The 16,035-nt window shown below is 43.7% G+C and overlaps 1 protein-coding gene across 1 annotated transcript; it reads right to left on the bottom strand.

Moving 5' to 3' along the window:
* Positions 1-1,379: 1,379 nt before the first annotated feature.
* Positions 1,380-13,078, bottom strand: prima1 (proline rich membrane anchor 1). The gene is made up of 5 exons (XM_041954598.1): positions 12,797-13,078; positions 11,834-11,975; positions 9,286-9,418; positions 2,755-2,831; positions 1,380-1,402 (listed from the first exon to the last, which is right to left on the bottom strand). Exons 1-5 carry the CDS (start codon positions 13,076-13,078, stop codon positions 1,380-1,382), a joined length of 657 nt encoding a protein of 218 aa, XP_041810532.1.
* Between the last annotated feature and the right edge of the window lie 2,957 nt (positions 13,079-16,035).

Consider the following 16,035-nt stretch of genomic DNA (forward strand, 5'->3'; position numbering starts at 1 on the left):
CCTGTATAGTACAGGTTTGTCCCCCTTGTTTGTTTCACATCATTAACAACAGTTAATGCATGATGTGCAAATTGAAATAGAAATGAGAAAATGTCCATTTGATTTAATGCAAGAGTGAAAGCCCTTTTGCAGAGGTGTTTTGAAGCTATTGCCTTCTTTTAGCCTCCATTTAAATCCTAATTCTGTTACAGCAACTTCTTGCTTTGGCTGCAGAAATCCTTCACACACATCCATGATTTCTTTTGCCACATTAGCATTGATTGAGCCCAGAGCTAGTGCAATATGCAACCTATAACTTTTCTTATTTGCGTCATTAAGCCCCATGGAGTTGAATACGCTTGATAATGGCAGTTCATTAAAGATGCACTGTGTGAGACAGCCTGAGAACATGTCCTCCACTGCGGGGGGCCCAGGAGACACGGCCAGCACAGCTCTGCCCAAGACATGAACGGCACAACACAGCACAGTGCAGACAGGATGGGCACAGGCTAAATATAACACTCTCACTTTTATCACCTTCGCCACTTCTGGGCCAGTTTGTCTGCCTTAGCATAACAACAGATTTCTGCACATATATCTCTTTAAACACAATAGACTGTAGCTCCATTGTTATGTACAGTTTTATTTACAACTGAAAAACTCAGCAATGAAATCAACTTATGCACGTCTTTCTATCTGTTTGGTATAATGCATAAATTGTGTATGTACTATTGATTGCCATATATACATTAATGGCTTGCTCCATCAACATGACAACATTGACATAATTCTAAATGGTAGCACATTGTTTAAGTTTTACTATGTATAAACATATGTTCTGTTACACTGTACATTAATTAACAGTCCAGAAGGCAGATATTTAAATATCAATATTTACATTCATGCATCCATCATTTCTCTCATATAGGTACATGGTGGGGTATACTGTTAGCTAATAACCTGTGCATGTTTAGATGCAAGCATGTGTTTTCCCAAATTTCCACAGATTAGCCAATATCTATACTTAACTGACAGCCACAGAGTTCAGCCCACTCTCACTGAGTACACTCATCAGCATGCACACTCACAGACAGACAGACGCACACTCTCTCTCACACACACATGCATGCACGCACGCACACACACACACACACACAGATTTAATGTAAAAAAAAAAAAGAAAAAAGAAAAAAAAAGCAGAGCAGAGCAGCATTGAGTGATGCTCCAGTTCAGCTCAGTTGTGTTTTTCCAGCAGGGATGTGGAGGATGCCTGTGACAGCACTGAGTCACACACATCCCTGCTGAGGCCATCCTCTGTGCAACCTGATCTCTGGCTATTGGCTAAGTCTCCTGTCTCTCACCAGTCACAAGGTCAGCCCTGGGCTCATGTCCCCTTGTTTCTATAGCGATGGGCTAAGCCCTTCTTGACAGATAGAAAAACGAAGATTGTCAAATCCAAACAAAACATGGCTGAAGGCATCTAGCTGACCCCAAGACTCCAAAACATTTAGAGATTTAACCAAATGACTTGTGATAGCAGGTTTAACTTTTAGGAGGGGCTCTTACATTGAGTGAACAAATTGGAAATGGGGCTGGCATATGATGCAGCACAGAAATAATGTTTGGAAAACACACATTCACATAGCACATCATAGAGACCCCTCACTCTTTAGCTGAAGTCTCAGGGGAACAGAGAAAAGCATATCAAACACCCAGAGACAAAACAACTGATAGCAAAACTCTTTGCAGAGCAAGTGTGTTTTCTGCATCAGTGTCTCAACAAACTGACAGCAGGCTTAAAGCATCGGAGCATCACAAATGAATTATATGGTTTATAAATTATTCACTTAAAAAACAGAGCAATCAAGAGATAAAATGAGTTCATCAAGATGTTGTAGAAGATTTGTAAAGATGTGAGTAACTTACAAGACAAGTTTTTTTCTTTTAAGTAGAAAAATAAATTCAAAGGTAGATAAGTAAATAAATAGAGCAAATAAATCGATGAATGACTGAAGTATATTACATTGAGCATAAGTCTTCGGTGGCATTTTTGGCATGGTAAAATAACCAGAATGTCCCATGTTGATATCGTTGCTCCTCTTTTTTTTCTATGGATTTCTTTAAATTGCATAGTCAGATGAATCCACGTCTCAGAGCCAGGGCCGACAGTAACATCATGCCTCTCACAAAGCATCTGTCTCAGAAATGGAGAACAAAAGATGGACAATGTGTGGACTGGAATATAAAAAACGTTGCATTCTCTGTAAAAACTGCATGCACTTTATTTATTGTGTGTGATGGGCTGTCCTGTCTGGCTGCCCATGGGACTGCAGGGCTGCTGTATTGTCTGTTGTTCCGTTGCAGATGTCAACAGTGTGTGAGGTCTGGATCTGCGGCAGACTGGCAGACAGTCCCTCTCCAGCCAGCAGCCAACCAGCCTGTCAGCAACACTTGCTGTTACTAAGAGCATAATGTTCAGCCTGCTGTGCCACTTTCGACACCATGGGGGTTTGTGGATTTTTCTCTCCATCCTTTCTGCCTTGATTTATTTTTTCCTTCCATCTTTTTCAGCTCCTCTTGAGCTGAATGGTGTCTTCAGTCCGGGCAACATGCCAAGCAAAGAGGGAAGGTTTACCTATTCGAAAACCTCGGTAAAACCCAGTTGCATTCTGGGTGAGACGGGATTGTTGTATTCGGGGTAAAGGTGAGAGACGGTAATTGATGTCACTTCCTGCGTCTACCAGGACACAGTCTATACCACAGTGTTGTTCGTACCCATGGCCTTCTTGTTACGGATGCTCATGGCATATTCCCCGCGACTTGTCCCGTTCTCTTCTTTTCGGAGTGGTTTCCTGCGAATAAACATTTTCATAAGTGAGGAATCAAATTCCTTGACATGAGAGATGTGACGTTAGCTACAGACCATGTCATTAAACAGAGTTTCTAGACTGTTAACCTTTAGGCTGATTTGATTTCACGGGCTGCTCCGGGTGGATACGCTGGTCTCAGTGATCCTTTCTAATAAGCTCAATGCTCAAAGGTCACTTTTGCAAGGAGGAAGGAGGCAAAGATACATTGCAATTACCTTCTCTGACTGGTAGATGCAATCTTCCCCCTAAGTAATGAGTATGTGTATGGCTATCAAAACTACTTGGGAATAACATTGATACATAAGATCTTGTGAAATTCCCCCTAAACACTGGTTGCGCTGTAATACTCTGTCATTTCTGTGAGTACGTTCTGGTGCGAAATAAAGCTGCAACACATGATCCCCTTGCTGCTACTGGCCTGTGAAGAGCAGTATCATTCAATGCAGCCCTTTTCATGCACTCCTTGGTGCCTTTGTGGTTATTATATTTGTCCAGTGTACTGTGGCTTCTGCACCGACCCCCTCAGCTGCTCTCCCCTGCTCGGGCTTATGTAACGCAGAGACAGATCTGAATACAGTTAGTACAGTCATTGTCCCACTCAACGCTGTACAGTGCCTTCATTGCCACAGAGGACCCTTGAGCAACATCTTAGCTCGGTGTCTCCTCTCCTCTGAAAGCCCTGGCTGACCAGTCCAACTTTGACGAGCAGTCATTCCCAGTCCAGTCCAGCACAAATCTTTTTCCCTGCTCGGGCATCGTGCAGAGAGGGAATCCTTACAGGGTGAAATGAGCTCATACATGACATAATGCCATCCAGTGCAACAGCCCTGCAACAGTTTAGGATGTTTTGTTTTTGTTTTAAAGAGACTATGTAACTTTTAAAAGAGAAATAATAGGATATTTTTACAAATGAAAAGTTAAATTCATAAACAATAAAACTAAATGTGGCTCTATTCAATGCACTCAGGGGTTTTGCTGCTGCAGCACTTTTTGGTCTGGTGTGACCAGTAGCTTATAGCATCTAATGCTACCCAACTTTGCCAAATGTTGCTGTGAAACTTAAATAACTGAGTTAGCTAACTGACTCTTTTCTACTTCTGCTTCTTGTACACCCCATTCAACGTATGTCATCCAGTAATTGGCCACAGCGGCCAAAGTTCAGCAAAAACACATAGAATAGCTTAAAGACAGCGGTTTGTGCTGTTCTTGTACGATTCCGTTATATTCTTTCTGCTATGGTTTGATGGGGTTTCTGTTTTTATGTCCACAGACTCAAAACCTTCTTATTAAGTTGAATCAACACCTTTGACAACATGTCAGTACTAAAAAATGCATCATGCATAGTAAGTTTGAAAATTGTAGCATTTGTCATGAACCAATGTATGCATCATAATTCATACCCCCACATGTATTTTCACAGAAATTTGCTGAATCATAATCAGTCCGAGACTATGAAATAAAACCATTTGACATTTCTCTGGAGTATAACATGATTGATATGAATTTCTTGCTGTTGGGATGTTCAATTAGGATGTGTACTTTTCCCGCACATGCTCATTTTCCCCTCGCTGGCGATTCAATTTGTCAGCTGTCTTTTTTTTCTTGCCCCCGTACACTTAAGCCAATCTGATTTCGCCACACCGGCTAAACAAGCATCTTGTTGCTGTCAGGTTTGAAAACTGCTCCTGTCGTGGCTGTTTTTCAGCTGTCATTTCAGCGCTGTGAACCACCTCCGCCCCTCCACCTCCTGTGTTCATCAGAGCTCCTCAGAGCTCCTCAGAGATCCTGCTCAGCAGAACTCCATCCAGTGTTTCATCTGAAGATACACCAGGAAAACGTCACTCTCAGGATCTTTACCAGTCCTTTAAAGGGTTTTGACTGAATGAAAAAAAGAGATAATAATAAACACTCTCAGTGTGCCTCCTCTGCAGTTTTTGGCTTTGCTAGTGACATCACTCTAGGGATAGACTTTGTAGTTTGACGCTTTGGTCCAGACTGAAATGTACTCACAACTGACAGATCGCCATGACATTTTGTACAGACATTTATGAACCCCAGAGGATGAATCCTACTGACTTCAGTGATCCCCTGACTTTTCCTCTAGCGCCACCATTTGTTTTACATGTGTTGTTTTTAGTGAAACATCTCAACAGCTGTTTAAAGGATTATCAGAACGTTTGGTACAGACATCCATGTTCCATTCAGGATGAACTGTAATAACTTTGGTGATACCATAAAAGCAGCCACAAGGAGTTTTTAACTGATTATGAAACAGTCTCAATTTAGCACTGATGCCTCTATATGACTGATATAAGCAAGCAAGCTCATTAGAGATCACCTTTTCTATCTAGTTATTTCACTGCCTAGAGAGGAAGAGCCAGCGTTTACATTTTCCAGGGCAGAGTTTCATGGTTAGTAGTATGTCAGCCAGATATTTTTTATTTTTGATGTTATATTTTGTGGTTATGGCTGATACTGGGGCAGGATCAGCAAAGAGAAAAAGAAAAGAACTGACTGAACTGCAACGACAAAAAGCTAAAGGGGAAGGCAATAGAGCACGGGTGAGCTCTATCTGCTGAATTATTATTATGGAGACGTAACATTAAGAGGAAATTTTGATAACTTTAGATTTCTCAACATGATTACTATTACTGAGCAACTAAATCTGTTAGTTGTAGGCTTACATGTGATGTCAACCTAAATGTATGAATGTAAGCCTCCTACAACAAATTTTACTTTGTTTCACCATCATAATAGTACAGTTATTAATCTAACACACCTACAAATAGATACAGTAACTCATCACCACGCATCCTGCAAACAGCTGTGTGTGAAAAAGAAACAGTATTAAAAATAATTTGTGTCTTTCTTTCTTTCAGCCACTTCTAAAACAAATGCATGTGCTAGAAACATGCATTTTTTCTAGCACATGCAGTCTACATTCTGGTGGTCATCATTTCAGTTTGCCCAATACTTTCATTTCTGACTATCACTGCCCAGTACTGGAAGCCATTTGTTATACACATGTGCAGCCCTTGAACTAATTCGTTGGGGGAGGGTTAAGGTTAGAGGAATCCATTGGTCAGGCGTGAGGACTTGACCTCTGCACATGTGCAGCACTGACTGGGCAGGATGTATGGATGGGGCAGTGACAGGAACCAGATACCCGCAAAACTAATGACATTCCCACAAGCCTCAGCTCTACTTTGTGGGTATTGCTGATCAGCAAATGTTAGCATGCTAACATGCTAAATTGAGATGTTGATCATGGCAATCATTACAAACAGAATATTAACTCTCCTCACTTTGAACTATCTTTGCCATGTTATAGTCTCAGATTGATTATGATATTTCTTTTCATATTTTGTGTCATGTCATGCATGAGCAAGATGATTCGGAATAACTGCATTTTACAGCGGCTTGGGTTGTTGGAGGTGATCTCAAGCAAAGTTATAAAAACATAACATAAGGCAATGACTCAGACTTCCTGTGGGACTCTGTCAGCTGGGAGGGGTCTTATGGCTTAGAACACCAGGGATACATGCTGGCCATGTGGGACAGATGCTGCTTGCTGTGTCCCTGTGGGACCTGGGGAAAGCCTCAAAAAGGAAACTGTCCGGCCCCAGGGCGGAAACATATTCTGCCGCGGGGCAGATGATTGGCTAATTGGCTGCAGCTCAGGGAGCTGGGATATACCAAAGTTTTCTCTACAGGACAGATGGCATTGTTTATAGGCAGTCTGGGAATTCTTCTACTTAAAATAGAAAGTGTGAAGCTTCGATATTAATTTACATTATGCAATGTCCTTGCAGCTCACTAATGAGTTTCATTTTGAACTTTCTGACAGGTCAGTACTTCATCTGTTATGCTGTAAACAGCTGTTTGACACTGGTGATCTGCAGCCTGCTTTGGAGGTGCTTTGGCCCTGTTTATTTCTCCCAGGACATAATCTCTGCTCAGACTGACCATGTCGCTTGGGGCCACCACACAGGGCAGAGCATCGGGGGCCTCAAACCGACCTCTACCCGGGCCTTCAATAATAGATGCCATGCTGTTGACACATGGCAGGTGGCAACACAACACTTCACAGGTTAGATGAATATTTCATATCAAAGCTGTGCAATCACAGCGCACTTTCCTGTTTGAAGTTTGGGGAATGGATCATGGCGAAATTGGGACATGTGTTGAGCTGTTTACAATTACTCCAGCCATCTGGAAATTAGAGTAACATGCTGTGGTTCAAAGAAAAAGCATTTAAAAAACAGACTGTGAAAATCTGTCACCAGTTTTGACGTTGCTGGTATAGTCATTTTGAAAATAAAACACGAGATTAATGATGAATTCATGAATATTGGATTTTGAACCATTTTGCCTGATAAATAGTTCCTTTTATTGCATCCGTGGCTGGGTATTTTGGATAGACTGTATTGCCCTTGGACAGGAGCAGCTGTGATGTATTATCTGTCTTCGGACACGCCTCCCAGAGCGGTAAGTGATTGGGAAAAGCATTGAGCTTCATTAGTCAGTTGGTTTGAGTTTTGTTTGTTTTGGCTTCTTGGATGGCTGACAGCCTGGACTGCAGCATCATGTCTTTTGCTTTGGATGGCACAGCAACACTGAAACGCAGCGTGTGTCTGAATCCTCTTCTCTCTGCTTGCACACACCAGCCTCCCTGGTGCTGCGGACGCTGAATAGAATTGTATGGAAGTGTTTTTTCTCTCCAGCCCCTTTGCTTCTGACAGATGACTGGCAGACAAAGATTATAAAAAATAACAAAAGGCCAGGAGGGCTGGGACCTGCAGAGCTAGCTCCTCTGCTGTCTGTGGTGCTCAGGCCTTGGTCCTCGGCCAGCTAATTTTCATTGGGAAAGCCCGGAGCACCGAGGGGCTGGAAGGGCTATATATAACTGGCTGTGTTTTTCTCACTGACAAACCCTCTCTCACATTGTTATTGACTAAGACGCTCAATTACTGCCTTTGCTTGCTCTGGTAGACAACATTTTTTCAGTCCTTTTTCGATGTGTTGTTTCCTCTCCCTTCCTCTCAGGAACGATGGATGATTAGCGCATCCATGACAAATGTTTAAGGAGTCACATTTTTCCCTGGACTGCCCTCCTATTGGCTGGTGACTAATGAATGTCTAATGAGGCCAGTCTGGCTGGACCTGAGTATTTTTCCCTTCTCATTCAGAGTGGAGGGCAGCTTGGCGTGGCACAAAGTCTGCAGTCTAGAGCCCACAGAGCTTCAGGACACGACCCGCTTGCATGTATAAAAGATGTGGCCTGCGACTGAATGACTGCGCAAATTAATTCATAAATAATGACTTGGGTTTGGGGCTAGAGCCCGTATTGCAACAACACTTTCCTACCACTGCTGCATTAAAAAAGGTGCCCCTTGGCTACACAGGGGGCTGGAGAATTGCCATAATGAATTCCTGAGCCAACCACCCATTACTTCCGCTGCCTGACTTTGCCTATTTGTTGTTTAAAGAAAGGAGAAATAAAGTTCTGCTGAGGAAAGCCATATCTGGCATGCAAGCTTAATACAGTTCTATAAATATAGCAAGGTATGATATTAAATCAATGTAAATACACATAAATAAGACATAGAAGTAGCCCCCTAATTTAGTTCTCATATGGGTGTGTGACAGTCGATGTTTATGCCATATTTTATAGTGTGTGTAAATATGCCAAGATGATGTATCTATGTATGTAAAGATGCTGTGTGTTTATGGATGGGTGCACACCAGTATCCCCTGCATGCCTCTCTCCGTGCACGTGCAGTGCTTTGCACGATGCGGACGCGTGTGTGTGTTTGTTAAAACATTAACATGGATGTCAGAGTGCATGTGTGACACCGTGCTGCCTGAATGTCACACAGAGAATTGGGTCTGGGTTGTGCTGCAGGCTAAAACCTCACGCAGCCTTTTCTCTAATAAGCCAAATGGGGGAAAACAGTTCCCGCTGCAACAGCAGCGTCTTGGGATTCCTCTGCTCGCCTCTTGCTTTCACTTTCATGAACCCAGCTGCCATTCTAGGCGGCTTTAGACACTTGTGCAAATTAAAACCAACACAGTATCGTGAAGTCAGGTCTTTATGCCTCTCAATTAATTAATTTGGAATATAGGATGCTTCTGGGTGACTCAGTGCAGTGGATCTTCCTTGCTGACATTTACAACCCATTCCATTATCTAACCTCTGACCTCATTGTGACCCAGCAGGGTGATAACAGGGTCACTGTAGCCTCCTGCGCCACTCACACACACAAAGGCAGGAGAGATAATTCAGCCTCCCAAGGGTCAAATTACACATGATATGTTGACTAGCCTGCCCGTGACAGTTCCTATTTCAATTTGTCATCACTTAAAAATATTTCAGAGATTTCCCCGCGTGAGATTAAGCTGAAAATAAGAAGAGGACAGAAAAGTGACATCCAACCTCTTGATGGCCTTGTAGCAGATGATGATGGCTGAGAGGAGGAAGACAACTGAGGCACAGCCCACCGTTCCAAGCACTATAATGTCCATCTCCATCCACCAGGGCCTCAACAAGGGCACCATGGGCTCGGCCACTTTGGAAAAAATTTAAAAAAGGAGAAGAAGAAGGGGCAGGAGGAGAGAGAATTGATGCAGAAGAAGAGAATGAATAGAATGCATTTAACAAAATAAATCAGAAAAATCTGTTCATCACTGAATTGAGTCTTGTTATTAGATCCTTAGTGATTGCATCACACAGTAATAGTGCAGCATGGAGGTGATTTTCCTCCCTGCTCTCTGAGTTGGGAAGACGCTGTGTCCTCGCCTGTTCTGTAGGTCTTAGGTTCAACGTTCAAAGATATCCAACCCGACACCATGAATCATTTAAGGTCCCGTCAGCCTTCCTTACACCAGCACTCTTGTCCACACCAATTACTGTTGCAGGAACCTCCTGCTCTTTCCACATTAGATCCGTGGACTAAGACCACTCACCAGGAATGTTGAATAACATTATGTGCATCAGCAACTTCGTGTCCGTAATGCAGAACTTTCCTCTGCTCTTTCTGCAGCATTTGATGCTCTCCCACCATCTATAAATCAGTTTAGTCATGTGCATATCTATCTATGGAGCTATATGAATGCTGGTTTGTTCCAGTTTCATGCTCCACAGAAAATACGGCGCCCTGTATGTACAATAACAAACTCGTAGCTCCTGCATTTACAGTTATTTTGTTATGAATGAGAGGAAGGGTTTACACCATAGCAACAAATACTCCTTGGTAATGCTGTAGACTATTTTCCAACGCAGCATCTCTCTATGGAGCAAATAACACGGCACGGCGCTGCCCAGTACAGCAAACCACATCATAAGTCACTATGAATTTAAAAGCTGCCCTCAGCCAAACTACCATTTTAATCCTGCGTTTTGTCAACGGCTGTAGGATTTAATTCAGTCTGTGGTAAGGATCTACTTCATTGTGATAAAGCACGCTCCTTTGAAGGACTTCGGAAACCATTTTTAGCACACACACTTCCTTAACATTGCCAATTTTTTACTTTTTTTTTAGACTTGTAGAAGACAGATAAGGTCTCAGTCATTGTCCCAGTTTTTCACGCTAGTTATGCATATTCATTGCATTTTTAAAGACTACAGTTTAAAGCAAAATTTCAGCTCCAACCGCTCTGCAAATTGGGCTGCTGAAGGGAAATCAAGATAATTATGCGTCTGTATAGATTAAATGAAGAACTAAAGGAAAACACTCCCTTTAAGTGAATTATTCATGCCGTCTCCACCCTCTGCAAATATTTCTGTGTAAAGCAGACAGGGGATTAAACTGCCCTGCTTGTCATATTTATCATGACATACTGCTGTTTATGGAGGCATCAAACACTGTAGATGTGGTGTTCCACTCATGCGTTGGCCGCAATTGGGCATTCAACCCCCCACCTGGGCTTACAGTCAGATGGTCCTGGCAGCATTCATGCACTGACCAACATTCACAGAAGGGTCCATAACTCTTGATTCAAAGATGGCTCTCATGGTGAGTCAGGGGGGAAAAAAGAGGACCATTTAAAGTGGCCAGACAGAAAAAAATCACTGGAACTGATTGATTAAAACCTTTACACTGCTCTCTCTTGAGACTTTAATGATTAAGTATTCCTCCCTACTCATAATATTAAGGGCTCACGGTGAGTGATGCTAAAGAGCCACAGTAATAGCTCAGAATGGCTGCATCATCAGAAACGCCTGTCCCATATTTCAGTGCACTGTTCATTAAGGTGCTTGAGACGACATACAAATCATATCAAGTTTCAGCGAGCAGGCCGGTGAAATATGCTCGCCTATCCATCAGTGGATTCAGCATCTCAGAGTGGGACCAAAGAGGGAGTGTCGGCGGGGAAAACTGCCACCAACAGGCAGTGGATCCACACAGGTACAGTGTATGTGCTTGTTGTACACAAGCACTGACACACAAAGACGCACACTCTTATTGCCGGCAGCTCAACTTCAAAACGATGCTGAAACTACTGGGCTGGTTCATTAGCCCCTTATCTCTACCAAATTAAAGCTAATTTAATTAACTCATCTGTGTTTTAATCAGGGGTCCTCCGGGGGAAACCCTACCACTGAACCACTGAGCTTGGCAGCCCAGCAGGCATGGATTTCACAGGCAGCTGGGTACTCCCCAAGGTCAGACCCGGCATAAATTAGTCCTGTGTTCAGCTGTCAACATCCTGCTGGCTCTATCACACGCACAGAGGCACATGTGCAAAAACTGTGCCCATACACAGGAACTCACACAGTAATCTCAGGGGGGCTGATGGCACATTTTTCTTTCAAGCACAAAAGGAAACACTTCAAAACAGTTTCTTCAGACTAGCCAGTTGCTTGACACCTGTGCCTGGCTAGGAATGAGATCCAACTGTGGGGCGAGAGCAGACTGAGAGTGAGGAGGCAGACTTGGAGCGAGACAGGTGTGAAACCTGGGAGTGCGAGCTGGGGGCCTTACCTGTGGTGCCCAGTAGCCGTGGGGGAGGCGGAGGAGGCGGTGGAGGAGGAAGGGGAGGGTATCTTCGACAGTGGCATGCCAGCTGGCACTGCTCACTAACTTTCTCCGCCACAGTCTGTGAGCATGACCTCTGGAGTTCTCCCTTATGGTGAGGAAAAGAGAAAGAGAGACATTGAAATGACTGAGGCACCGTCCTTCAGCGCATTACTCAGAAGTGCCATCAGCACAACACACTGTGCAGCACAAATGGAGATGCTTGAACACTCAGCAGCCTCTTAGTTAGCAGCACTGTGGATATCCTCTCAGCATTCTTTTCATTTCGCAGCTCCAGTGCTGTTGTCACCGGGGCTGCTGTGTATGTAGTACATGCAGAATAGTATCACGTCTATGGCTGCAGCCCGCTCCCTGTAAGAAACCACCCACCAACAGAGTGGGCAGCAGGCTGCCCCGAGGAGTGTGCGTGGGTGGACTTGGAAACTCAAGCAGATCACATTACACATGAACCCTGGCAACACTGTGTGCGTGTGAACAACAGCTCACCACTATCTGTAGGCAGCAGCATGGGGCAGAGGTTAGAATACTCATCACTAACATATGCCTGCTGCAGGGATCCTGGTGCCATAACTGAATATTGCTATCATAAAAACACAGTTGGCTACTCCATGTTCCCACTACGAGAGAGCTGAGTGCCTGTGTGTTGGTGTGTATTGTTGTATTTCCCATGCCTCGGTTCAAACATGCATGCCCCTCAGTATTTCCTAAACACAGGTGTTGCCCTGCACTGGTGACCTCAGCATCCTGCGTAAACACGCATGCAATATTAATTGCAGCATAATAAGTGCACAAGTTGCTTGGAAAATAGAGACAGCTCCACAGCTCTCATCCGTGGTCCACCAGTAAATCAAACTCTGGGGAAACCTCATGCGTAAACTGACAACTGGCGCGCCTGATCGTGGCTCTTACCTGGCATGAGAGTAGAAACAGTGAGAGAAGGCAATGACCGAAGAAAAAAGGCCAAAAACTTAAAGTAAATGGCATTAGATCTTGGACCAGCATTCCTCTTGCGCTGTTCTCGAAGATACTAGGCAGCGTTTCCAACAAATGAATGCAGTATACATAGGCTTGAACAGTTTGGGAAATAACCATCCACCCTGTCCAGTTCAGCGGCGATATCTGTGGCAAGCGTCTCCAGAAATAGTTTATGCCACAATCATTTTCCTCTTGAAATCCCGTTGTCGATAGCATAGGACAGGCGAGCCGGTGGAATGAGTAGCAGATCTCGATAAATTCACATCTCGAAAGTAGTTTTTTTTTCTTATTGGCACTCAGATAGCGACCTGAATCACGCCGCTACTCCGTGCAATGTGAGGGCGGTAGATGGCCCGTACCTTACATCCCTCCTCGGCTGCGAGCATGAGTGCAAATGGGCCACTCAAGCCATCGAAGTTGAAGGAAAAAAAACGCACAGAGAGAGAGAGATCCTCAGGAATATCGCGCGGCAGGATTCCTCACAATGGGATCACACATCCCCTCAACTTATCTAGGCTGAACACTGTATGGGCGAGTCCGGAGGGCAGAGCCGAGGGTTAAACTGATGCATCCCCCTGTGTGCCAAAATACAGCGGGCTGTTTTATACCGGAGCATCACCGCCGCGCACTTGATGCAGCGCTCACATCAGCTCAGTCCTGACAGCGTGTGCTCAAACAAATTCACCCTCCGCTTCTCAAAAAGTCCCCCTCCCCTGGAAAAACACGCACACGCGCGCGCGCGCGGGCACACACACACACACACACACAGTGAGGAAGGGGATGTGGTTATGAAGGCGTCGGTAATGTCAGCTGGGATTTGTTTGTTTTGTTTATGTTTGATTTTTTTTTTTAATTTTTTTTTTCTTCCAACAGTGGTCCAAGCAGAAAGTATAAGCCCACAATGCGTGGAGGCGAGTCCGTAAGGATGACGCGTCCTCGACCGAATTAAAGTCTAGTGGAGAGAGAGGGAGAGAGCGCGCAAGACGCCTACCGACTGAAAACACCGCCGTACCCATGTTTGATGCGCTGCGTGCCTGCGAGAACACTCCAATGTCCCAAAGTAGGCTGAGATAAACAACACTGATGCAACCTGGCATTTACTGCTAATGCTCGACACAACAAAGACATTTATAAGATATTCATTAGAGGTTTATTTTTAACGCCCGGGCTTCATTTTCTCTCCCGCCGCTGTTACCTTTGACACCGCGCTGACACGCGGGGTGATGCTGTGGGCCAGAGCGCAAAGAATCAGGCCGCAGCGGGCACTTTTTAAGAGCCGAGTTGCATAATGTTGTTGGTGGTCTCCACTAAAGCACAGTTATGAAATTACCCCACAGCCCCCAGCCATGTACGTGGTACGAGAGAGCCAACGTGACAGTCACAGTTTATTGGGATTTACTAAAACAGTTAACTGGCAGTGGGAGTAAAACCTTGGTGCCATCTAAGCAGAAGAGGCAGCATAATCATGTTTGGGTCTGTGTAAGTCTGTTTGAAATAATTCTTTGATGCCACCTCATTATGTTACATCAACACATCTATAAAAGCCCTTGTACTAACTACTCCTATACTAAAAGTATTTAAAATAGTGCTATTGGAGTTGAAGAAATTAGTCGATTAATTGAGGATTACATCAAATTAATGTGTTAATTGTCTCGTTCCAGGAAAAATTCTCCAAACTGGAGCAAGTTCCAGCTTCTCAAATGTGAGAATTACTGTTTTATATAATTGTAAATGGAATATATTTTGGTTGGGGACTGCTGATTTGACATTTGAAGATGTTACCTTGGGATTTAGTAAATAGTGATTCACTTTTCTCTGACACCTTACAGCCTTTCATCCATTCTGAAAATAATGGTTAGATGCAGCTACGCAATCTAAATACTGTCCATCCTTCTGTATCTTCTATAGGCATCTTTTCTATAGAGTCCCAGCACCATCCTTTACACTGTTAAACATCCATTATTTTGCTTAAAGGCACTTCAGCGGGGGCTATGCTTGAAGCAGAGGTGTTGGCTCTGCAGGGCAGTGTCTGTGCTCAGTGCACCAACACGCTGCCCAGCCTCTATGTCAATTTCATTGCTTATTCATGTTTCATAAATCCACAATCACTTGTCGTGCCCAAATGACTTCTGTTCCTCTCAAAGCATTGCTTGTGGTTTAAATAACAGAAGTGACAGCCAATGGTGTCACAGGCTGCTTATTCCAAATAACACAAACAGCATCTGAGCCAACTATTCAAACAACTTTGGATTAAGATCAATGGCTTCGGCATCTAGCCTTACAGCCTTTTGTTGCGGCTGAGCATTTATCACATCTCTTGCCTATCAAAAAGCTCTTCACAGACTGTAATGGGGTGAGCTCATGCACAAGAGCCGTGGATGACTTTTAGAGTGGAAAATCCACAGCTGCTGTTAAACCGCATTTGCACGTACGATGCAGAGATTTTTCAGAGTTTCTGAAGTACACAGCGAGCCTGGATTTGGCATATAGTGAGTGCCCAGCAGTTCAGCTCGTCCATCCTCTCCTACAGTCTGTCCCAGTATTGATTATCTGACAAGAGAAAAGCACTACATCCTCCTGGTTCCTTCCTGCTGCCTCAATCTGCCACAACATACATCACGTCCCTTTTAAACTCAGATAAGAAAACCTCTTAATAAGATTACTGGGGTCTTTCTGTGTCATTATTCCTGCCAAGATGGTTAATCAGCACCCCTTCAAACAAACAGAGCCCGAAAATATTACATCAAACAACGAGAGGTTTTAAACCAGTGTTTCATTTAAGGAATATTAACGTTCAGAGAAAATGAACTCAACTGCAGCTATCTTCACTGTCTGTGTATTCCTCCTTTATTGCAACAGTCCAGCTTGGCTGTTTCGTAGTGGAGGTAGATTGCCATCTAGTGGGAAAGTCTGGCAACACATGACATTAAGGCGCTCCATATAAACATATTAACAAATCAAGTGCAAGTGTTAAGCAGTTATTTAGTGTTTCCTGCATAAGAAAACAAGTGAAACACCACTGAAAAGGACATCATTATTTGAACAAAGTGGCCAGTCAAAGGGAATGAAGAAAGTGCACTAGAAGAAAAATAGAGCACAACCGTCAACAAAGCCTGGAAACCAAATAGGAAACACATTCATCTAAAGTCTTGTTGTCTATGTCCATGTTGTCC

This window comes from Chelmon rostratus, chromosome 15 (genome assembly GCF_017976325.1).
Source record: "Chelmon rostratus isolate fCheRos1 chromosome 15, fCheRos1.pri, whole genome shotgun sequence".
NCBI classification, from domain to species: Eukaryota; Metazoa; Chordata; class Actinopteri; order Chaetodontiformes; family Chaetodontidae; genus Chelmon; species Chelmon rostratus.